Genomic DNA, 24,081 nt, shown 5'->3' on the forward strand with positions numbered 1-24,081 from the left:
GTTAACATTGAACCTGGTTGCTTAGCTACCTGCAGATTCATGCAGGGTAGTAACGTCATGAGTTGGGATTATGGTTCATTATTTAGCTGGCTAAATAGCTACATGTCTTAACAAAAGACTCCACTAAGTAACCATTTCGTGTGTGTTCGTAAATTCAATCTGGCCATCTACTCCGATTTCAGAGCACTCTCGTCTGACTCTGCACAGAGCACAGAATAACTGATGAATTTACAAACGCTCAACACCTGTTGAATATGGCCGGTGTCAGTAAACGTTGTTAAAAAAGCGGAATTCAATTGTTGCCAGCAGCGCAATTAGTCACCAACTCTCTGGATAACATGAAAACAGCCTAACCAGCTTTGCTAGGGCGAGTAAAATGGTCAGAGTTTGGGTGGGGCTAAAGCTTAAGAGGGTGTGATTGGTGCTGAATGGGTGTAGACAAAGAAGAGCTCTCCAGTAGGTACCAAATAATTCAAAGGCCATTTTTTTCAAAAGTGAGGTTACAAGTTTATCAACTTTCAAAGCAGAATTACGTACCCATTGTTCCTCAAATGCAGTGTATGATATACCATTTTGTAGCGCTGAGTCTCTACTTTTATCCAATGTTAAAAAAACACAATTTAAAATGTTGAGTTAAGACTGAATCAATTCGGTCGGTCACATATGGTTGGATTTTCTGCTAATAAAATTGTTTTTAACATTGCTTATGTATATTTGCATTATTCTTTGAAGCGCTATGCTTCAGTTGCATAATCCAGGTTAGGTTGAACACCCACTAAAAGCTTTAATTAGCAGTATGTTTAGTGGAGACTCCACAGCTGAATTAGTGATGGGAATGAACAGGAGAAACTTAATGAGGTGACTCATCACTTTTCTCCAGCAGGTAGACCTTTGTTTGCGTAGGTAGGCTGCTTACTTTTCTTTTGTGAGTTCTATCTACTCATGAATTCTTCATCTGCATGTTCTGTAGGTTTCCTAGTCTCTGACAGCTTCGCTGAGCGTGACATTGGTATATGATGATTTTCAGTAATATTCAGCCTTGGGGAATCTGAACATTAACCATCATGCTCATACAGCGTCATGATGGCGCCTTAGAGGCTGGACTGGGGAAATAATGTGTGTGAAAAGCTCCATATTAGAAGCATTATAAAGTGGAGATTTTTCGCCCCCCACCTCCTTCATGAAAAATGTACAGAGGCATATTTATGACTTCATTGAACTAACTGAGTGTGACAAGTACAGAGCAGGAGCGACTGAGGGCAGGGAAGCAGTAGCACAATAAAGCCCTTGGCCACTCTCAGAGGACATGACTGCCCCTGGTGCTCATGGGAGTTTTCATCTAAGCATTCTGTTAGAATTGTTTTTCCCAGTGGTTGGAGGTACAACATGAGACTGAATCTACTCCATCCACTTTGCCCTGAGTCAACTCTTATGCATGGCCAGTGATCAATTCACTGCCTCTTTACAGTATGATGCATACATCCCAAGTGCCATGACCTACAGCACGAGGCTATAAATATATGGCCATACATTTTCACGAGTTTAGATAGACATATGGACATACTGTACTCCAAGTAACCAGTACAAAGAAACACCATGTATGGACAGTGTTTGATTCTCTTTATTTCTAGCTTATATGTAAGTGCACATACCTCACATACCTCATGTATAAGGATCCCTATAGATCAGATTTCTCTCAGGCCATCACAAGACCCAAGAACTTCTTCTGGAATGCTCCACTATTTCTTTATTTCCTTTTGGTTAACAGATTTTCTGGCTAATTTATGTATTTATATGTTACATTGAGACTTTGGAATTCCGTTCATGATTAAAACAATATCAAATTAATTATTGCTGGATCCGTTTTATTTCTAGGTTTGCTATGTACTCTCGAACCCAAGACCCCACAGATCCATGCCCTCCAAACAGTATCTGTCTCTCTTTCTCCCATCAAGATTGCCTGATCTGTAGGTGTCATTCTGGGTCACCATCAGTCTTCAGCCGGTTGTCTGATTGCTTAAAATAATCCCTGCCCAGGAGGAGAATCAACCCCACACACATTGCCTACGACAACAACACTGAAATCATGACTTTGCTTTAATGACCCTCTGCATCACAACAGCTCCAAATTCCAAAGCTGCATTTTCTTACAGAGGAATGCAGCCAGTTCAGATCTGTCGCTGGAGCGCGGTAGTGTTAGGCCCGGCACTATGGGATAGATGTGAGATTTAAATCATTTCCGAGACTGCAGAGAAGGAGGAGAAAGAGGCAGACAAGCTGACTAATAGTAGAGAATTCTGTAACAAGGACTGCTTCAACGGAAATTTCTCACTCCAGAAATACCCATGTCCCTGCCAAAAATACTTTCATCCTGGGGCAAAGGGGAGGGTTTCAATTCATTAATAGCTTTTCCCACTACATAACTGGAATTTAAAAAAAACCCACATTCATTGAAATAAATTATGGGATATCATATAGAATACATTTTGAATGGGAGTGTAATAAATAGGGCACTGGGTGGAATGAATTATTTGACCTCGGGAGTAATGGACATGGAACTTTTCAATATTATTCTATGCCAGGGCAAATGTACTGTACTTGACACATACTACCTGACACATTCTACAAAGGGTATATTGACTTGGTAAATGGTTGTATTATTAATAAGGTAGGCCTATTCAGTTCTGTGAAAAGCCAGTGTCATTTGAGACACTGTGAGAGACAAGCAGTGTGATTTTCACAGCACATGGTTATCAGAATAACTAATTAGGTTATTTTTAACCCAGCACTTTTAACATGTACAGCTCTTGAGAGGTTTACGTTAGCTAAAGACAGCCTGACTAAAGATCATCCATCAACAGACGTCACCGTCATCACTATGACAGCCTAGATTAGAATGAATTACCGCTCAAGATCAGAGCATAAATAGGCCTTCATTTAGCCACAATGAACAATTGAGATTGAGATGACCATATAATTGTAAGATAGCATTTAATATGGAAGAGTTTCAATTTATTTGCACAAACATTTACTTTTCAAATTGCAATTTTAACAACCCAAGCATCTTCTAATGTATGGGCACTGAAGCAGATTGTATGTGATGTATTTTGCTCCACTGCACATAACAAAACAGCCCTTTGCAGACAGAACAGCAATATCACCAGATCAAGCAATTTACAAATGAACAATCCTTGTGTATCCAATGTACCTACTGTATTTGTCTTGCTTCAAATTAAAAGTCAGCTATTCCTTATAGTCATGTCAGACTGTCAGCACTATCTCTGTTTTGAATTTTGAAAATTTTCATTTTCACACTGGATAGTTTACATGCAACAACTTCAAACGTATTATATTATTGTCACCATACTGGTTCTGTCCAAGAAATACTATCTGGTAGTCTCACATATCCACTAGGCCTAAATTGGGATACTGAATTGTCAAAGATAGTGGATCTGTGCCTCCATCTAGTGATCATTTACAGCTATTGCTGAAAATAATGCACACATTAAATAAAACCAAAGAGAATGCCCGCTGTGCAGTGCATACTTAAGTGGGTAAATGTATTTGTTATTATTTTGAATTTCCTCCAAATTACAGGGGAGCTCCATTCTGCAAATTCTCCTTGTAATATCCTCCCCTGTGTTAGATCATTTTTGCTCCACCAACCCTCAAACCACCACCACAAATGCACAGAAAGTGTTTATAGCTAAGCGATATTACAATCTAAATACATGTAATCTTATTCTTATTTTCTCTCTCTGATTAAATCATTGATTTGCTTAAATCCTTGAAAGGGTGATCCTCTTTCCAAATCAGTAATTTGACCCAGCAGCCAACATAGCAGTCTCCAGGCAACAAGATACTCAGAAAGTCATTACCTGCCTTGACTCCGTCATAGTTATCCAACAAAGGCTCTGTGACTCAAGCAATCGTGGGTTTATTTATTTTATTTTTTATCTTGGTCTGTCACTCGGTGTCCGATTAAACGATGGCTGGAGTGTGCGTTCCATCTCAGCCATCCTCAACGGATTTGCACCGGGTCAGACTTCTGCAATCAAATGTAAACCGAGTTAGTGCAAGATGGATGCACAGGCAAATGAACTTGCCCTGCGAGAGAGGTCCGGAGGGAAGATATTACTTTAAAAGTTTACTAGAACAACAGAGGAGTGCATTCTCGAAATTCAACCTACTGGCCCATCCACCTGCGGACAACGCGCCCTTGGCGCCTTTACGAGATGAGGTCTTGTTGATTGATCCGTGCTCTGGGCATCTAAGTGCGGGGGCTGAGGTGGATTTGGCAACTAAAGGAAGACCTCAATTTATAGATATCCCTTATATTCCGTCTGGATTATGGGTCGCCGCCGGTTCCAGAGAAAGGCCCCAGACTCCTTCAGTCAGGCCATCAGCCTGCGACCTGTCAGAAAACAAGGCATGGAACTCAAGGACAATGCCAGACGCAGCTCTTCGGGCCAGTCTTGGAGGTAAAAATTTAAACTAACCTAGGCCTAATTATAAAGTTAAATGTGAAGTACACTTATAAGGCTAACAGTATAGCATAATACACATAAGCCGACCCAATTCTTTAGGCACATTTATTTATTTTAGTTATAAAGACTGTATGTATATAAATCCAACATTTCACTGTAGCCTACTATGCCAAATAGGCTTGCAGATTCCAGCACTTTACTAGCCTGATATGTCGTCAACAGGTTGGACAAGTCATTCGAAGGTGAAACCAGGGCCTCCCAAAATGCCATGTACCTTGAAATCTTTCCGTTTTTTCCCTGAAAGAGAGAACCTGGTATAACCCTAAGCGTTTACATAATGATACATTTTCAACGGTTTCAAAGCAGTGAAGTGAAATCTTGTTGATTGTTTATGTGTTTGATTTTGAAGGATGTCAGCCCCTCTGGCCCCAGTCAGTGGATAGAGAAGGCAGCACAACGTTATATCTACACTTCAGTGGCTCAGAGGTCAGGTGCCAACCAGGACCTTCATATTTTCTCCCAAACACATTGTACAGCATAATATAGTCACTGTGTTCCATTCTGATATGTATCATATGGTTTCTTTGACCTTGTGCATGATCAAGACATTGCAACCATAGCATCCAGTTATATTTTAACTTGTGTGCACTTTTTTAATAAATCACAAACAGCGTAGGCCTAAGTGTGTCACCCTGCTTTGTCATATATTAACTTGCAGGGGCTATGAGGACGTCGGTTGGGACGCAAAATTACCGCGGCGTGTGAAGCCCCCAGCAACCACCCTTGAGAAAATGGCGGACCCTGTGAATCAGCATTTCACCCAGAAGTGTTACCACAGCAAACCAGAGCTGTGGCAGGTGAGTGCATGTGTCTGGAAAATACACAACACTGAAGTTCATTTAAATGCTGTCCATCCCAGTTGAAATGAGAGGATTTGGTTTTAATGGGACACCCTAAACTAACAAATAATGCAGAAATAGTGCTGCCTCTAACTCTTCTCTAAGGCAATTGGAGCCCATTGGAACAGACACCAGCTTCGTGCTAGGAATGAAGTGAGGAAACCTATAACATTGTGAGTGTTTTGGCCTAGCCTTATTTCATGATGTAATTACAAGAACGGATTTTACTAGATGCTCGTCTTGTTGAAAAAACAAGCCTGTTTCTTTGTTCTAAGATTGTTTCATTTTATTTCACAGCACCAGTCCCTGCCCAAACACCTGTCAAATTCCATTGTATGGGTAAGAAGTTCTAGCCTCTGTTTGTGCTCTTGCCAACATTTTGTATTTTACTATTTTTGTTATCTTTTTTTTTCACATCAATTTGTTTTGTTTGTAGGTTCATGTGTAGGCTAAAGCATTGCCTCTGAGGAAGAGTGAAAATGTGTCTCTGAGTGTGACTGGACGTGCTTGTTGTGTGTCCTCTTTATGTCATTGGAGTGGTGTGGTGGGGTCCATGAACATGGACAACATAGATAAGACAGGACATGACTTCTACCCCTTGACTATGCAGCGGACCACATTGCCCCCATACACTCCCACGGCACAGTATGTATCTTCATGATGTACCTTCGCTGATCATTATACCACACTTGCCCAATATAAGGGAAAGGGGGATACCTAGTCAGTTGTACAACTGAATGCGTTCAACTGAAATGTGTCTTCTGCATTTCACCCAACCCCTCTGAATCAGAGAGGTGCGGCGGGCTGCCATAATCGACATCCAATTCTTTGGCACCCGGGGGTTAACTGCCTTGCTCAGGAGCAGAACAACAGATTTTTACATTGTCAGCTCGGGGATTCAATCCAGCAACCTTTCAGTTACTGGCCCAACGCTCTAACCACTAGGCTACCTTACACAAGATAACTTGACTAATAATACACTAAGCATTATTGGTGGCATTGAAGATTCTAGTAAGATTGGAATCACACACATTCAAACATATTATCTGTTTGTTTATAGTTTCATTCATTAAATTGTATTCTACTGGATATACACTACCATTCAAAAGTTTGGGGTTACTTAGAAATGTCCTTGCTTTCGAAAGAAAAGCACATTTTTTGTCCATTAAAATAAAATAAAATAGATCAGAAATACAGTGTAGACATTGTAAATGTTGTAAATGACTATTGTAGCTGAAAATGGCAGATTTTTTATGGAATATCTACGTAGGCGTACAGAGGCCCGTTATCAGCAACCATCACTCCTGTGTTCCAATGGCACGTTGTGTTTGCTTATCCAAGTTTGTCATTTTAAAAGGCTAATTGATCATTAGAAAACACTTTTGCAATTATGTTAGCACAGCTGCAAACTGTTTTTCTGATTAAAGAAGCAATATAGCTGGCCTTCTTTAGATTAGTTGAGTATCTGGAGCATCAGCATTTGTGGTTTCGATTACAGGCTCAAAGAGGCCCAGGTGCACAACTGAGCAAGAGGACAAGTACATTAGAGTTTCTAGTTTGAGAAACAGACGCCTTACAAGTCCTCAAGACTGGCAGCTTCATTAAATAGTACCCGCAAAACACCAGTCTCAACGTCAACAGTGAAGTGGGAACTCCGGGATGATGGCCTTCTTGTCCTCTTGCTCAGTTATGCACCAGGGCCTCCCACTCCTCTATCTATTCTGGTTAGATCCAGTTTGCACTTTTCTGTGAAGGGAGTAGTAAACAGCATTGTATGAGATCTTCAGTTTCTCTGCAATTTCTCACATAGAATAGCCTTCATTTCTCAGAACAAGAATAGACTGATGAGTTTCAGAAGACAGTACTTTGTTTCTGGCCATTTTGAGCCTGTAATCGAGCCCACAAATGCTGATGCTCCAGATACTCAACTCCAAATGCTGATGCTCCAGATACTCAATTACTCAACCTGAAGAAGGCCAGCTTTATTGCTTCTTTAATCAGAAAAACAGTTTGCAGCTGTGCTAACATAATTGCAAAAGGGTTTTCTAATGTCCAATTAGCCTTTTAAAATGACACACTTGGATTAGCTAACACAACGTGCCGTTGGAAAGCAGGAGTGATGGTTGCTGATAATGGGCCTCTGTACGTCTATGTAGATATTCCATAAAAAATCTGCAGTTTCCAGCTACAATAGTCATTTACAACATTAACAATGTCTACGCTGTATTTCTGATCAATTTTTTTATTTTATTTTAATGGACAAAAAAAGTGCTTTTCTTTAAAAAAAACAAGGATATTTCTAAGTGACCTCAAACTTTTGAACGGTAGTGTACATTAATGTTTTCCATTGTACAGTGGACTGTATGCAATTTATGAATAATGTACAAATGTACGATATTTTTGTCCCAGCCGCCCCACCATCCCTGGCTATACCGGCAAGGCTCACTGTGATGGTGCTCGGTCCTCTGGGTTCAGTCTGCCTCTTCTACCCAGCGCAGCCCCATGGTGAGTCCCTAGTACCCTACATGTAGTCATACACAATGATTCATTACCATATTACATATACAGTGCCTTGCGAAAGTATTCGGCCCCCTTGAACTTTGCGACCTTTTGCCACATTTCAGGCTTCAAACATAAAGATATAAAATAATAATAATATAATAATAATTTTGCACGCCCAATTTTTCAGTTTTTGATTTGTTAAAAAAGTTTGAAATATCCAATAAATGTCGTTCCACTTCATGATTGTGTCCCACTTGTTGTTGATTCTTCACAAAAAAATACAGTTTTAAATCTTTATGTTTGAAGCCTGAAATGTGGCAAAAGGTCGCAAAGTTCAAGGGGGCCGAATACTTTCGCAAGGCACTGTATGTCAACCTCATTCAGCTGTGTGGGACATACAGTATGTGAAACAAGTGTTTTTTTCCCATTCACATTGGACAAGGATTACCACTATAATCCATTAGAGGGCATCCTAAACGCTCTAACAACATCTGCCGCAGGCTACGTCGATGACTGTGAACCCCAAGGCATCCATGGGCTTGCCAGTGATTAGACCGACAATTCCTTGATAACAAAATTTATGTTTTTAGTAGTGTACACCCGGCTTTGGTACCTTTATTTCACAAAGGAATGTTCTGTTTTGTCCTTGAGCGACGCTATATATACAAAAGTATGTGGACACCCCTTCAAATTAGTCAATTTGTCTCTTTCAGCCACACCCGTTGCCGACAGGTATATAAAATCGAGCCCATGACCATGCAATCTCCATAGACAAACATTGGCAGTAGAATGGCCTTACTGAAGAGCTTAGTGACTTTCAACGTAGCACCATCATAGGATGCCCCCTTTCCATCAAGTCAGTTAATCAAGTTTGTGCTCTGCTAGAGAGCTGCCCTGGTCAACTGTAAGTGCTGTTATTGTGAAGTGGAAATGTCTAGGAGCAACAATGGCTCAGCTGTGAAGTGGTAGGCCCCCACAAGCTCACAGAATGGGACTGCCATGTGCTGAAGCGAGCAGCACGTAAAAATCGTCTGTCCTCGGTTGCAACACTTACTAGAGAATTCCAAACTGCCTCTGGAAGCAACTTCAGCACAATAACTATTAGTCGGGAGCTTCATGAAATGGGTTTCCATGGCCGAGTAGCCACACACAAGCCACACACAAGATCACCATGCGCAATGACAAGCGTTGGCTGGAGTGGTGTAAAGCTTGCCGCCATTGGACTCTGGAGCAGTGGAAACCCTTTCTCTGGAGTGATGAATCACGCTTCACCATTTGGCAGTCCAACTGACGAATCTGGGTTTGGCAGATGCCAGGAGAAAGCTACCTGCCTGAATGCATAGTGCCAACTGTAAAGTTTGGTGGAGGAGGAATAATGGTCTGGGGTTGTTTTTCATAGTTCGGGCTTGGCCCCTTAGTTCCAGTGAAGGAAAATCTACAGTATACAATAACATTCTAGGCGATTCTGTGCTTTCAACTATGTGGCAACAGTTTGGGGAAGGCCCTTTCCTGTTTCAGCATGACAATGCCCCGGTGTACAAAGCGAGGTCCATAAATTTTTTTTTGTCAAGATCGGTGTGGAAGAACTTGACTGGCCTGCACAGAGCCCTGACCTCAACCCTATCGAAAACCTTTGGGATGAATTGGAATACCGGCTGCGAGCCAGGCCTAATCGCCCAACATCAGTGCCACGACCTCACTAATGCTCTTGTGGCTAAATGGAAGCAAGTCCCTGCAGCGATGTTCCAACATCTAGTGGAAATCTTTCCCAGAAGAGTGGAGGCTGTTGTAGCAGCAAAGGGGAGACCAACTCCATAATAATGCCCATTGTTTTGGAATGAGATGTTCAATGAGCACATACTTTTGGTCATGTAGTGTATATCAGTTCAGAACCACAGCAGGTAGAAGAAAAATATGTTTTTATTTAAATAATAATCCTGCAAAAAAAAAATCCAAATTCGAAACAACAAACTTCAAATAAAAATATAGTTATTTTGAATTGTGACATGATAGCTCAAAAATCATATACTGTATTATTTAAAATGTTAAGGAGTTCTGAATACAATCTAAGCAGCTAGTTACCAATCGTATCACTTGGAAGTTTTGGGAATTAAAGCTGATCCACATGACTACTTGTTTATCAAATGGAGAATTCGTATTGGCTTAAGCTTTTCAAGTCCTGTCATACCATAGCAATCAGCACCAAGCAAAGAGTCTGGGCCTTAGTTATACAAGTTTTCGAAAGGTTCCCCCAGTATTGTTGCCCGAACACACTATGGAAGTTTTGAGAATGTGTTTAGGATGACTTTTGTTAATGTGTCCCCAATATACCCATAGGAACCATGTTTCTTACGTTAATGATTGTATGCAGTATGACAATATCCCATACTAACCGCAATATAATTACTCTGCTATACATTGTAGCTGAAGATTAGATATCCAACTATTGCTAGAATGAAAAGAAAGAACTGCTTGTAGTTTCAAATTAAAAGTATTTATGTGGTTACATTTAATTTCACCATGAAATCTAAATTCCATGTAATAACATGGTATCTGTGCGACGTACATTTAAAATGTTGGGAATACCTTTAGTTTTTAAATGAACCAAGGCCGGGTTCAAATCCAATCAGTAGTAGATCCACGTTATAGCGCGCTTTACATTTATAGGTAATTTCCGATTGAGCAGACGTATGCATCTTTTATCGTGAATGTGGTTTCTGTGAACGTGGGAACATTGTCTTTAAAAGGTGCTATTGCCGTCAATGCGCAATAAGATTGAATCCCGGGCCTAAATTTTTCTGTTAAGAAGGACAGTAAACTGAGGGCAAATTACAATCTTATAAGTACTGTATCCAGGCCCGGCTTTAGGATATGTCTGAGGAGTTATTTTAAATCCTTGGGAGGCACGACTAGTATCACTTTCGAGCCCTAATATAACAAGGCAGATTGGTCCTACTGTAACGAGTGCGCTAAGAGTCGGGAAACAAGTTCAGGGAGTGAGTGTTTTAATAAGTAAATTAAACAATAAACACGTAACACAAACCGACATGAAAACAGAGGCAATAACACCTGAGGAAAGAACCAAGGAGAGTGACAGAAATAGGGAAGCTAATCAAGGAGGTGATAGAGTCCAAGTGAGTGTCATGAGGCGCAGGTGCGCGAGACGATGGTGACAGGTGTGCGGGATAATCAGCAGCCTGATGACCTAGAGGCCGGAGAGGGAGTATACAGTGGGGGAAAAAAGTATTTAGTCAGCCACCAATTGTGCAAGTTCTCCCACTTAAAAAGATGAGAGAGGACTGTAATTTGCGTCATAGGTACACTTCAACTATGACAGACAAAATGAGAAAAGAAAATCCAGAAAATCACATTGTAGGATTTTTTATAAATTTATTTGCAAATTATGGTGGAAAATAAGTATTTGGTCAATAACAAAAGTTTATCTCAATACTTTGTTATATACCCTTTGTTGGCAATGACAGAGATCAAATGTTTTCTGTAAGTCTTCACAAGGTTTTCACACACTGTTGATGGTATTTTGGCCCATTCCTCCATGCAGATCTCCTCTAGAGCAGTGATGTTTTGGGGCTGTTGCTGGGCAACACGGACGTTCAACTCCCTCCAAAGATTTTCTATGGGGTTGAGATCTGGAGACTGGCTAGGCAACTCCAGGACCTTGAAATGCTTCTTACGAAGCCACTCCTTCGTTGCCCTGGCGGTGTGTTTGGGATCATTGTCATGCTGAAAGACCCAGCCACGTTTCATCTTCAATGCCCTTGCTGATGGAAGGAGGTTTTCACTCAAAATCTCACGATACATGGCCCCATTCATTATTTCCTTTACACGGATCAGTCGTCCTGGTCCCTTTGCAGAAAAACAGCCCCAAAGCATGATGTTTCCACCCCCATGCTTCACAGTAGGTATGGTGAGTTGTTTGGATGCAACTCAGCATTCTTTGTCCTCCAAACACGACACGTTGAGTTTTTACCAAAAAGTTATATTTTGGTTTCATCTGACCATATGACATTCTCCCAATCTTCTTCTGGATCATCCAAATGCTCTCTAGCAAACTTCAGACGGGCCTGGACATGGACTGGCTTAAGCAGGGGAACACGTCTGGCACTGCAGGATTTGAATCCCTGGCGGCGTAGTGTGTTACTGATGGTAGGCTTTGTTACTTTGGTCCCAGCTCTCTGCAGGTCATTCACTAGGTCCCCCCGTGTGGTTCTGGGATTTTTGCTCACCGTTCTTGTGATCATTTTGAGCCCCAGATCGAGGGAGATTATCAGTGGTCTTGTATGTCTCCATTTCCTAATAATTGCTCCCACAGTTGATTTCTTCAAACCAAGCTGCTTACCTATTGCAGATTCAGTCTTCCCAGCCTGGTGCAGGTCTACAATTTTGTTTCTTTGACAGCTCTTTGGTCTTGGTCATAGTGGAGTTTGGAGTGTGACTGTTTGAGGTTGTGGACAGATGTCTTTTATACTGATAACAAGTTCAAACAGGTGCCATTAATACAGGTGACAAGTGGAGGACAGAGGAGCCTCTTAAAGAAGAAGTTACAGGTCTGTGAGAGCCAGAAATCTTGCTTGTTTGTAGGTGACCAAATACTTATTCTCCACCATAATTTGCAAATAAATTCATAAAAAATCCTACAATGTGATTCTCTGGATGTTTTCTTCTCATTTTGTCTGTCATAGTTGAAGTGTACCTATGATGAAAATTACAGGCCTCTCTCATCTTTTTAAGTGGGAGAACTTGCACAATTGGTGGCTGACTAAATACTTTTTTGCCCCACTGTACATGACACTTTCTGCTGTTTAAATGTACAAAAAATGTATCTGAAATGTAACCGGACAATCAACAACTGTTGTTTTTTAGAACTGTTGTTTTATACAATTGTGTTATATAAATACAAGGAAGATATGCGCCCCCGCTATGACATAAGTGTGTCTAAAATGCAGCCGTAGCAACCATAGGCCTACCCATAATTTGCGCCTACCAACACGCACAGATCAGCTCGACAGAATGAGCACCACTAGCCTATCAACGATTCTTACAGGCTTCATGGCTTCAACTTGAATCATTACAACTATATGCTACATTTCTGTCGAATTTGTGGTGCTACACAATGTGCACAACCTACAGTAAACCATGCCGCCACTTCTCCAGGTGTGCAATATTTTCTGTGGGAGAGTTTCAGAAAAGCAAACTAAATTTAACTTAGTGCATATTCTATATTCATAGCCAATTTGTCATTTCCTACCTGACAGTAGCCTGTTTGAATATGCCGTGAATAACAGTAAATGCCCATTCACATTCAGAAAGCAACACACACGCACACGCACACACACGCACGCACGCACACGCACACACACACACACACGCTAAAGCAAGAGAGCAGGGAGGTTTTGAAAAAGTAGGCTGTGTGTCGTTTTCATACTATTGACATCACTTGTACAGTAGCCTATCACACAATGACTGTGTGTAATGAAAATGAATGACGACAGAGGGAACGTTTGCCTACTTCTTAGAGTAGGCTAGGCACAGCAATGGTCCTGTACTACTGCGGCATACAAAATGTACAAAAATGTAGGCCTATCTGAAATGCAGCCATATACACAAACATTTTCATTTTTCCGCAAGAAAGCACACAATGTTGAAGAGAAGCCCCACGAAGACTGGTAGGCCAAGATGCGCTCATTAAACAGCACACACCATAACCATCGATTCAGGATCATGGACAGAAGGCTACCGCCAGTCAGCGCGATGAAAGGATGCGCTGCCAATTTCAGCACCACCGCAGTGGACAGCCAGGACAGTAGGAGGACCGCGCCAGGGCTCACCTCAGAGCACAACAAGAGGCTTCATTGGTCATTGTCCCTATACCCATAAAATAACGCAAAGCTGAGAATGTTAAAGCTCACTGAACCCTACAATGAAGCAATTAGGGTTGCAAACCGTTGGTAATTTACCAAAGTTACCAAATATACACAAACATTAAGAACACCTGCTGTTTCCATGACATAGACTGGCCAGGTGAATACAGGGGAAAGCTATGATCACTTATTCATGTCACTTGTTAAATCCACGTCAATCAGTGTAGATGAAGGGGAGAAGACAGGTTAAAGGATTTTTAAGCCGTGTGACAACTAAGACATGGATTGTGTATGTGTGCCATTCAACCCTACGGGGTATGGTAGTAGGCTCCAGGTGCAGCAGTTTGAGTGTGTCAAGAACTGCAATGCTGCTGGGCTTTTCACGCTCAACAATTTCCTGTATGTATCAAGAATGGTCCACTACAGGGCCTCCCGGGTGGCGCAGTGGTCTAATGCACTGCATCGCAGTGCAAGCTGTGCTACCAGATATTCTGGGTTCGGGCCCATGTTCTGTCGCAGCCGCCCGCGACTGGGAGGTCCATGGGGCAACGCACAATTGGCCCAGCGTCGTCCGGGTTAGGGAGGGTTTGGCCGGCAGGGATATCCTTGTCTCATCGTGCACTAGTGACTCCTGTGGCGGGTCGGGCGCAGTGCACACTGACCAGGTCGCCAGGTGTACGGTGTTTCCTCCGTCATATTGGGGGGGCTAGCTTCCGGGTAGGATGTGCATTGTGTCAAGAAGCAGTGCGGCTTGGTTGGGTTGTGTTTTGGAGGACGCATGGCTTTCGACCTTCGCCTCTCCCAAGTCTGTACGGGACTTGCAGCGATGAGACAAGACTGTAACTACTACCAATTGGATGCCATGAAATTGGGGAGAAAAAAGGGGTGAAAAAAAAGAATGGTCCACTACCCAAAGGACTTCCAGCCAACTGTGGGAAGCATTGGAATCTACATCGGTCAGCATCCCTTTGAAACTCTTTCGACACCTTGTAGAGTCCATTCCCCAACAAATTGAGGCTGTTCTGAAAGCAAAAGGGGGTGCAACTCAATATTAAGAAGGTGTTCCTAATGTTTTGTACACTCAGTGTATATAAATTCCCATAGATTTCTATAGTAACCTGTTAATTACCAGTGTTTCCCGAAAATTCCTGTAACTTTGGTCAATTAATGGGAGTTTTGCAACCCTACGATTGAAACATTTCCAAACTCTAAGTGGGTCCCACAGACAGACATCTCTCTCTCCCTCCTTCTCTCTCCCCCTGTCTCTCTCTACCTCTTCTTTATTCCCCCTTCTCTTCTTTCGCCCTTCTTTTACCTCCTCCACTCTCTCTCTCTTTCTCTCTTCCTCTCTCTTCCTCTCTCTCCCCTCCCTTCACCTCTCTCCCCCTCACCCCTATACCTCTCTCTCATCTCTCCCACTCCCTCCTTTAACCTATTCTCTCTCTCCCCTCCCTTAATGTGTCCCCCCTTCTTCCTTTACTCTCTCCATCTCTCTCTCTCTTTCTCTATCTGAGTCTCACCAATTTACCCATTGCAGCTGTATCACCAACTTGTTTGCCTTAAATGCAGTGTATTGACTTATGTGTCAAATACCTAGATGCATATCTATGTGTCAATATGCTTGACACATATCTTTTTGTATTGAACGCAATGTATCAACTATTGCGTCGTTCCTCATGATACATCTATTTTTGTCAATGCGGCACAGACTGACGCTTATCAGTGACATTGTGCGTCGCAGACAGGTGTCGGTGAAGTAAGGACTGTAAAACTTCAGGCGAACTTCCATGTGAAGTTTTGTTTCCCATGTTTCTGTTAGATCCGCATCACCCATAATGCTTGTCAGCTTTTGTGTCGCTTTTGGAAGGAAAAAAAACGGCTGGTGGCTAGCAGATGACAGTGTCCCCTAAAAGACTTCACAGCGACTGTTGTGACACAGGAAAAACAATGGTTGACATTGGCACAGAGGGAGCAGAACCACACCATGAAAAGAAAAATCAGGAAGAAAGAACCGTTCATCGTACTGCCAATCTTATAATGATAATAATACATGCCATTTAGCAGATGCTTTTATCCAAAGCGACTTAGTCTCTTGAATATTGAAGTGTTTTTCATACTGACTTATACAAACTTTCATCCTTATTTCATAATGAACAAAAACAGTACGCACGGCTACTTCTTTGTATGTTGAAGTCAATATGAAACCCAGATAGATCATTTTAAACTGTACTCAAATTACAAAAGAAGAAGACCACAAATAATGATTAGAATTGGAATCTGTGTAGCAGTATCAAATGGAACATGTATTGCATACTATAGTCTACTATAACAAATAAGCAGAGGAAAACCATCCCCCAAAGTCAGGGAGTCTTGTGTGTCTGTTGTCCAGGATGTAAAAACCTGTTTCCTAGTTGGGCCCCAGTTGAGCGAATTTTACTGGCTTTTGGAGCAGCTCTCTCCAGATGGTTGAATCCAAAGCAGCTCGTGGTAATGGTGGTTTTTCACAACCCAAGTCCATTTTCCTGGTGCCCAACGCCCTGTGAGATCTGTTTCCTCTACTGATTAAGCTGGCCTCCCATCTTTTTTTCCAAAAAACTAAAGCAAAAAGACATGTTCTCGGGTTGATTGATCGTCACCGCCAACATTCAGAGGCCTCTGGACTCTCTGATCGTGCCTTTTCCCTCCAATTATTGTCACAAATGCTTACAAGCATTTTTTGGAACAGTGTTGTCAATTTTCAAAACAGTGTACTTAAGACACAGAACTCCGTGGTCGTTTGCAAAACAGTAAATGCATTTTCAAAATGTATTTGCCTTCTCAAAGCATAAATACATTCATCAAAACTATAATGATAAAGTGTAAAGAGTAGAACTAAAAAGTAGAACCAACTCACCTGCTTTTACACTATGATTTGACTATTTTACAATATTCAAACAGGAGCTCAGTTCACATAACAGGGTTGACCTTAAACCTGAGGGACAAATGTAAATAAATCACAGTAAATACATTTAAATCTTTAGAAATACTTTCCCAAAGGAACAAAATAACTAGGATGGGGATTTACTGATAAAACAAATAATTTATTTGAAAGAAAAACACAATGCTAATGGACATTTTTAACACGGATCCAACTGTTAAATGTAGTGTTTTATGAACATGCACAGACATAATGTTTGAAGGACATAAAAGGAACTGTATTCGTGGAACGACCCACTAAAGTGGTAAAGCTTTCTGATCCCTACAATGACTGGGAATATAACATAAGCAGCGGCACCCGCCATACGCGCGGTAAATCAATTAGTCTAATTCATTTGATCAATGCAATTTCATCTTTGTAGACTGCAACCATCACATAATTGTTCACTCCCCCCCCACGCAAAGCACACAAATTCATGCTGCTAATTACAACTTCCTCGTCTTCTTCAATTACATTTGCCTCCACAGTTCACCACACACTACAAACTGACCAGGCCCTGTCAGACTCCCAGTGGTTGTGGTGTTGCGCCTTGTGGAGGGTTTGTGGCCACTTGTCTGCTTCTATCCATCTGCTTCTATTCGTCTACTTCTAATTTGACATTTCTTCATTGCTGGTTCTGTTGTGTTTGGTGGCCAGCTGGCTGTGGCTATCATGGTGGCATTCGGTTTTGATGTGTCACTGTTGGCGCGAATAAAGCTGGAGCTTGGGTTGGTGGCAGGTGCGGGAGGAGAGAGAGACAAAGGTGGGTTCATGCCTCATTATAAAGGGACCTAGGCAGGTGCACCCGTGAGGGCAATCAGAGGCAACCAAACCGGGGTTGAGTTCGGTATTACAGAATGGTGTGCAACGTTGAATTCAACGGAAACGGTACTGTACTGAATGACTAGTTGGAAAATGTTGTGATTATGGTGACCCAGGGGGCAGTTACCATATAGTGTGCTGCACAAGTTTTTCAATTTCAGATGGTCACACCCATATTGATCAGGTCAGACCTCGCCACAACCACCAGACATGAGCAAACGTGCACACTGTTTTGGAGAAACGTGTTGTTTAGTACAAGCTATCACGCAACATAGCAAACATTGAAGCGAAACTGAAGGCACCTCAGAGTTGGCCTCACACACAAAGGGTTGGGTTAACAGCATGAACATGACACATCGTATACAAATCACAATAGCCCCTTTTCCCACATATGACATAAAATCCTTGAAAGTTTCCAAGGTCCTGGTAGTTTACTGGTACATTTCTAAAGTTACTGTTAATATTCCCTCCCTTTGCAACCCTAAGAGCAATCAAATGGAACCTAATGGAACTATCACTCAATCCTCCTTTCTCCTTCACTCTCCCAAATTGACAGCCATGATTAAAGTTCAAGTTGAAGTTGTTGGACTTAAGGAGGCTTTTATAATAGGGACCTTGCAGCAGTCAAAGTAGATATACTAAATATACACAAACAACAGCCCAAAAGAAATACCCTCTGTATCAGGCTTAATCTGTCCTATCTACACAGAAATAGGTAGAGGGCAAGACTGCGCAGACTGTGTCGTCTTGATTCGGAATCTGCCTAACAGGACCTCAAAAGCCTTGTTCACGCTGTAGGCCTTAATGCTCAAATCTGTTTTATTTTTTCAAATCCAGTTTTGGAATTCTGACTGTCCAAACAGCAAATTACGAGTGATCAAATTGTATTTGTGTGTTTAGACTGTAGTCATTTGCTGACATGGCTATGCTAGTTGTCATGGTAATGGCCGGTGTGTGTCCAGTTGCATAGGCTGAGGGGTGGTGGTGCTTGTGCTTCCTCCGACTCAGACGTTGCTTTGTAGCAAGCTTTGGTTACAACAATGCTGGCCATGGAAGTCTCCCAGTTGCTTTGAATGTTAGAAATCATAGTGTAAGAACACTTTTAAAGCCTCAAAGGATAAGTCATTTTTGGCTAGCCACAGCAGTCAACTAGCTAGATAGGTAGCTGTTTAGCTTGCTAGCACATTCACTAATTTGTTTGTAAACAATTAGCAAGGTAGTTACCTACCACATGTTCTTGTCAAACTGTAAACAGACTACAGGTAAATCCCAACATATTGTCTTAATAGGGCGTTGGGCCACCACAAGCCGCCAGAACAGCTTCATTGAGCATTGGCATAGATTCTACTGCCTGGAACTCAATCGGAGAAATGTGACACCATTCTTCCCAGGAAATTCCATTATTTGGTGTTTTGTTAATGTTGGTGGAAAACGATATCTCAGGCACCGCTCCGCAATCTCCCATAGGAATTGAATTGGGTTAAATCTGGTGACTTTAGACGGCATATAGTGAAACATCAGTAAGTTGAGCAGTCTTCGCCACTGAAGCTCCTGCCAAACGTGCCCCAACAATCACACCAGTCACTGAGATCTCTTATTCTAGCCATGGTAGCCAAAATAATGGGAAACTAGGCCTGCCCAGCATTTTTACTCATAACCCTAAGCATGTTTTCAATATACTTTGTATCCCTCATTTACTCAAGTGTTTCCTTTATTTTGGCAGTTAGCTGTTGGTACCAAGATATGTCAAATAACAGTCTAAAAACCACTTGAGGGCAAAAAAATCAAGATTTAACCATGCAGACACAAGTCGCATGGCCGGTATTCAGATTTGTATCTAATTTCAAACTACCTGCGAAGGTGAAATGTGGCTTGGAATATCTGATTCCATGTGCTTTTTGGCTGTTCAGATTGAAGGAAAAAGATCTGATTAGAATCAGATATACAAAAAATTTGATTTGTGTCACATCAAACTGCTAGTGTGAACAGGGCCGGTACGTACTGTATACTCACTTGGCACCTACCAGGACCATACAATTACGCAATTGGCAATTGAAGAGTTTATTTCCAAAATGCTATATACACCAATTTTTCACATTTGTGTTTTTTCATCAGAAATAATTGCTTATGGGTACATTCATGTGTGTATAAAATATTACTGTTCTCAGATTTTGTATTCATAGATGTTAGATGTGTATGAAAATGTTATTTTTTGCTCAATTTTATATATCCATTGTTTAGCTGGAATTGAATGTTCGGATGCTGTATATTTTACTATGTTATGTGGTTGTCTCACCTAGCTATCTAAGGAAGAATGCACTTACTGTGTGTCACTCTAGATAACAGCATCTGCTAAATTACCAAAATGTAAAATGTACATGTTTTACATATACAGTGCATTCGGGAAGTATTCAGACCCTTCACTTTTTCCACATTTTGTTACGTTACAGCCTTATTGAAAAATGTATTTAAAAAAAAAAAATCCTCATCAATCTACACACAATACCCCATAATGACAAAGCGAAAACAGGTTTTTAGAAATACCTTATTTACATAACTATTCAGACCCTTTTTGCTATGAGACTCAAAATTGACCTCAGGTGCATCCTGTTTCCATTGATCATCCTTGAGATGTTTCTACAACTTGATTGGAGTCCACCTGTGGTAAATTCAATTGATTAGACAAGCATGTCAGAGCAAAAACCAAGCCATGAGGTCAAAGGAATTGTCCGTTGAGCTCCGAGACAGGATTGTGGCATTCTTAAATGGAAGAAGTTTGGAACCACCAAGACTCTTCCTAGAGCTGGCCACCCACCCAAACTGAGCAATCGGGGGAGAAGGACCTTGGTCAGGGAGGTGACCAAGAACCTGATGGTCACTCTGACAGAGCTTCAAAGTTCCTCTGTGGAGATGGGAGAACCTTCCAGAAGGACAACCATCTCTGCAGCACTCCACCTATCAGGCCTTTATGGTAGAGTGGCCAGGCGGAAGCCACTCCTCAGTAAAAGGCACATGACAGCCCTCTTAGAGTTTGCGAAAAGGCACTTAAAGGACTTTCAGAACATGAGAAACAAGATTCTCTGGTCTGATGAAACCAAGATTGAACTCTCTGTCCTGAATGCCAAGCGTCATGTCTGGAGGAAACCATGCACTGCTCATCACCTGGCCAATACCACTCCTTCGGTGAAGCATGGTGGTGGCATCATCCTGCTGTAGGGATGTTTTTCAGTGGCAGGGACTGGGAGACTAGTCAGGATCAAGGGAAAGATGAACGGAGCTAAGTACAGAGAGATCCTTGATGAAACATGCTCCAGGGCGCTCAGGACCTCAGACTTAAACCCGATCCAACATCTCTGGTGACCTGAAAATATCTGTGCAGCGATGCTCCCCATCCAACCTGACAGGGCTTGAGAGGATCTGCAGAGAAGAATGGGAGAAACTCCCCAAATACAGGTGTGACAAGCTGGTAGCGTCGTACCCAAGAAGACTCTAAGCTGCCAAAGGTGCTTCTACAAAGTCCCAAGTAAAGGGTCTGAATACTTATCTAAATGTGATATTTGCGTTTTCTATTTGAAATACATTTTCAAAAATTCTAAAAATCTGTGTTTGCTTTGTCATTATGGGGAATTGTGTGTAGATTGATGAGCAAAATAGTTTAAAAAAATACATTTTAGAATAAGGCTGTAACGTAACAAAATGTGTAAAAAGTGAAGGGGTCTAAATACTGTCTGAATACACTTATTACTCATATTATACATTTTTTTTAAATATTGATTTCACTAATGTATCATGTGTACAGTTCTTTACACAGTACATTTGACTGTGTAAAACCTAGCAGTACGTCTTATTTCTCTGAGAATGAGGCAGATATGTACAATTTTGCACAAAGAAAACATTATTTTTTTGTCCCTCTGAAATGAAACCATCAAGTGATAGATTTTAAGCAAATACATGCCATGATTAGATAGTGATAAAACACACCAATCTCTTTCATAATTCCTTTAAACAATAAAAGCTCATTTAACAACATTTCTGAAAATGGATATACAGTATACCATTTTGTAATGAAGCTCTTCAATTACAACCAATAAACCGGTTCTACAACGTAAAGGCGATTTCCACATCCCTTGTTACATGTGTAAATTTGTCGAAATCAGACTTAATCTTAAGATTTCATCATCATTCATAAATGAACACAATTTAATTTACATCATAGTAAACTCATTCATATTAGTGTCCTCGCAGGAAGGAAGCGCACCCACAGACTAACAGCAAACAAGCACATTTTCAGAAAATAAAATTGGCTTTTTCCTCAAGAGTCTTCCGAATGTTCATGTGCACTATAAACACACTCAGAAGAGAGGAAATGATAGGCCTAAATGAAAATGTAACTTTGGTGCCTATTGTAGTCTACCAAACATGAAACAGAAATGTCTAAATGTTGCAATAAACGGTATGGAAATGGAATGAGAAAACGCTAGCAGGTATTGTATGCATTTTGAACTTGGGAAGGAAACATTAAAAAAATGTAGATGCGGAAACTCTCTCGTTTGGTGGGAGTTTGAAGGGTGCACAGGCGGAGAGACATGCCTAAGTGCGTCTTGGCCACAAGGCTGCTCTGTGACATAAACTCAAGAGCGACAGGGAATGAAAATACGATGAACCCTTCAATGAGTGGCCTGGGAATATAACCTAATTGATGTTCAAGGACATCTGACCTCCTTCACCTTGCCTTTGCCCCTCTTCACCCTGCCTTTGCCCCTCTTCACCCTGCCTTTGCCCTTCTTCCCCTTGCATTTGCCCCTCTTCACCCTGCCTTTGCCCCTCTTCACCCTGCCTTTGCCGCCTTGCCTTTGCCCTTCTTCCCCTTGCATTGGCCCCTCTTCACCCTGCCTTTGCCCCTCTTCACCCTGCCTTTGCCCCTTTGCCTTTGCCCCCTTGCCTTTGCCCCTTTACCTTGCATTTGCCCCTCTTCACCCTGCCTTTGCCCCTCTTCACCCTGCCTTTGCCCCTCTTCACCCTGCCTTTACCCCTCTTCACCTTGCCTTTGCCCCTCTTCACCCTGCCTTTGCCCCTCTTCACCTTGCCTTTACCCCTCTTGCCTTTGTCCCTCTTCACCCTGCCTTTGCCCCTCTTCACCTTGCCTTTGCCCCTCTTGCCTTTGCCCCTCTTCACCTTGCCTTTGCCCCTCTTCCCCTTGCCTTTGCCCCTCTTCACCCTGCCTTTGCCCCTCTTCACCCTGCCTTTGCCCCTCTTCACCCTGCTTTTGCCCCTCTTCACCTTGCCTTTGCCCCTCTTCACCCTGCCTTTGCCCCTCTTCCCCTTGCCTTTGCCCCTCTTCACCTTGCCTTTGCCCCTCTTCACCTTGCCTTTGCCCCTCTTCACCTTGCCTTTGCCCCCCTCTTGCCTTTGCCCCTCTTCACCCTGCCTTTGCCCCTCTTCACCTTGCCTTTGCCCCTCTTCCCCTTGCCTTTTCCCCTCTTCACCCTGCCTTTTCCCCTCTTCCCCTTGCCTTTGCCCCTCTTCCCCTTGCCTTTGCCCCTCTTCACCCTGCCTTTGCCCCTCTTCACCTTGCCTTTGCCCCATCTTCACCTTGCCTTTGCCCCTCTTCACCCTGCCTTTGCCCCTCTTCCCCTTGCCTTTGCCCCTCTTTCCCTTGCCTTTGCCCCTCTTCACCTTGCCTTTGCCCCTCTTCACCCTGCCTTTTCCCCTCTTCACTTTGCTGTATTTTTTGCCCCTCTTCACCTTGCATTTGCCCCTCTTCACCTTGCCTTTGCCCCTCTTCACCCTGCCTTTGCCCCTCTTTCCCTTGCCTTTGCCCCTCTTCACCTTGCCTTTGCCCCCTCTTCACCTTGCCTTTACCTCCCCTGTTGTCTTGTCATTTTTTCATCAATATGGCTATTTACTCCTGAACCATTTGGTCTATCCACTGGAAACTCAAGAACATTATAGACACATACAGTATATAACGAATCAGATTTTTTTATGTTAAAAAAATATATATAATTCAAGTATATTTCCATAGATGTTCAAAATAAACTGTTAATTACCATTGTTTCTGAAAATTACCCAGAGTTTTGCAACCCTACCATTGAAACATTTCCAAAATTAAAGTGGGTAAGTTAAATGCCGGGCCAATGTTTGTAAAGTCAGGACTGTAACTTTAGGTGAGCTCCATATACATATATTAAAAAATCCCAATTCATCGTAACTTATTACCTTTTTAATTGTGCAAATTGTTTCATTATTTTTTTGTATGGTCAGAGAGAGTTATGTTCACAGTTAAGTATGTGTTAGAATTATGCTTTTAATATTATTTATGCTCCAACTAACTGCCTCAGTGTTGATGTGTTTCACAGGACCAATCAGGGTTTATGGAATCCTCCGGTTTATGCTCGCACTGCACCTCTGTCCAGAATGGTGACCACTGTGCCTCCACAAAACCCATTCCTACACTCCAAGCGACCAGTTTTTCCTATTTAATGCCTCTTCAAGAACACATGAGAAATATTAAACAAAGCGTATGAGAAACTTTG

The 24,081-nt window shown here is 42.0% G+C and overlaps 1 protein-coding gene across 1 annotated transcript; it reads left to right on the forward strand.

The window, feature by feature from the left end:
• The first annotated feature begins 3,868 nt into the window (after positions 1-3,868).
• LOC112249991 (spermatogenesis-associated protein 48) lies at positions 3,869-24,081 on the forward strand. Its single transcript, XM_024419811.2, has 9 exons — positions 3,869-4,481; positions 4,710-4,801; positions 4,897-4,973; positions 5,206-5,344; positions 5,492-5,559; positions 5,684-5,725; positions 5,924-6,031; positions 7,796-7,891; positions 23,905-24,081. Exons 1-9 carry the CDS (start codon positions 3,989-3,991, stop codon positions 24,026-24,028), a joined length of 1,239 nt encoding a protein of 412 aa, XP_024275579.1. The 5' UTR covers positions 3,869-3,988; the 3' UTR covers positions 24,029-24,081.

The sequence above is a fragment of the Oncorhynchus tshawytscha genome, linkage group LG01, assembly GCF_018296145.1.
Source record: "Oncorhynchus tshawytscha isolate Ot180627B linkage group LG01, Otsh_v2.0, whole genome shotgun sequence".
Lineage (NCBI taxonomy): Eukaryota > Metazoa > Chordata > Actinopteri > Salmoniformes > Salmonidae > Oncorhynchus > Oncorhynchus tshawytscha.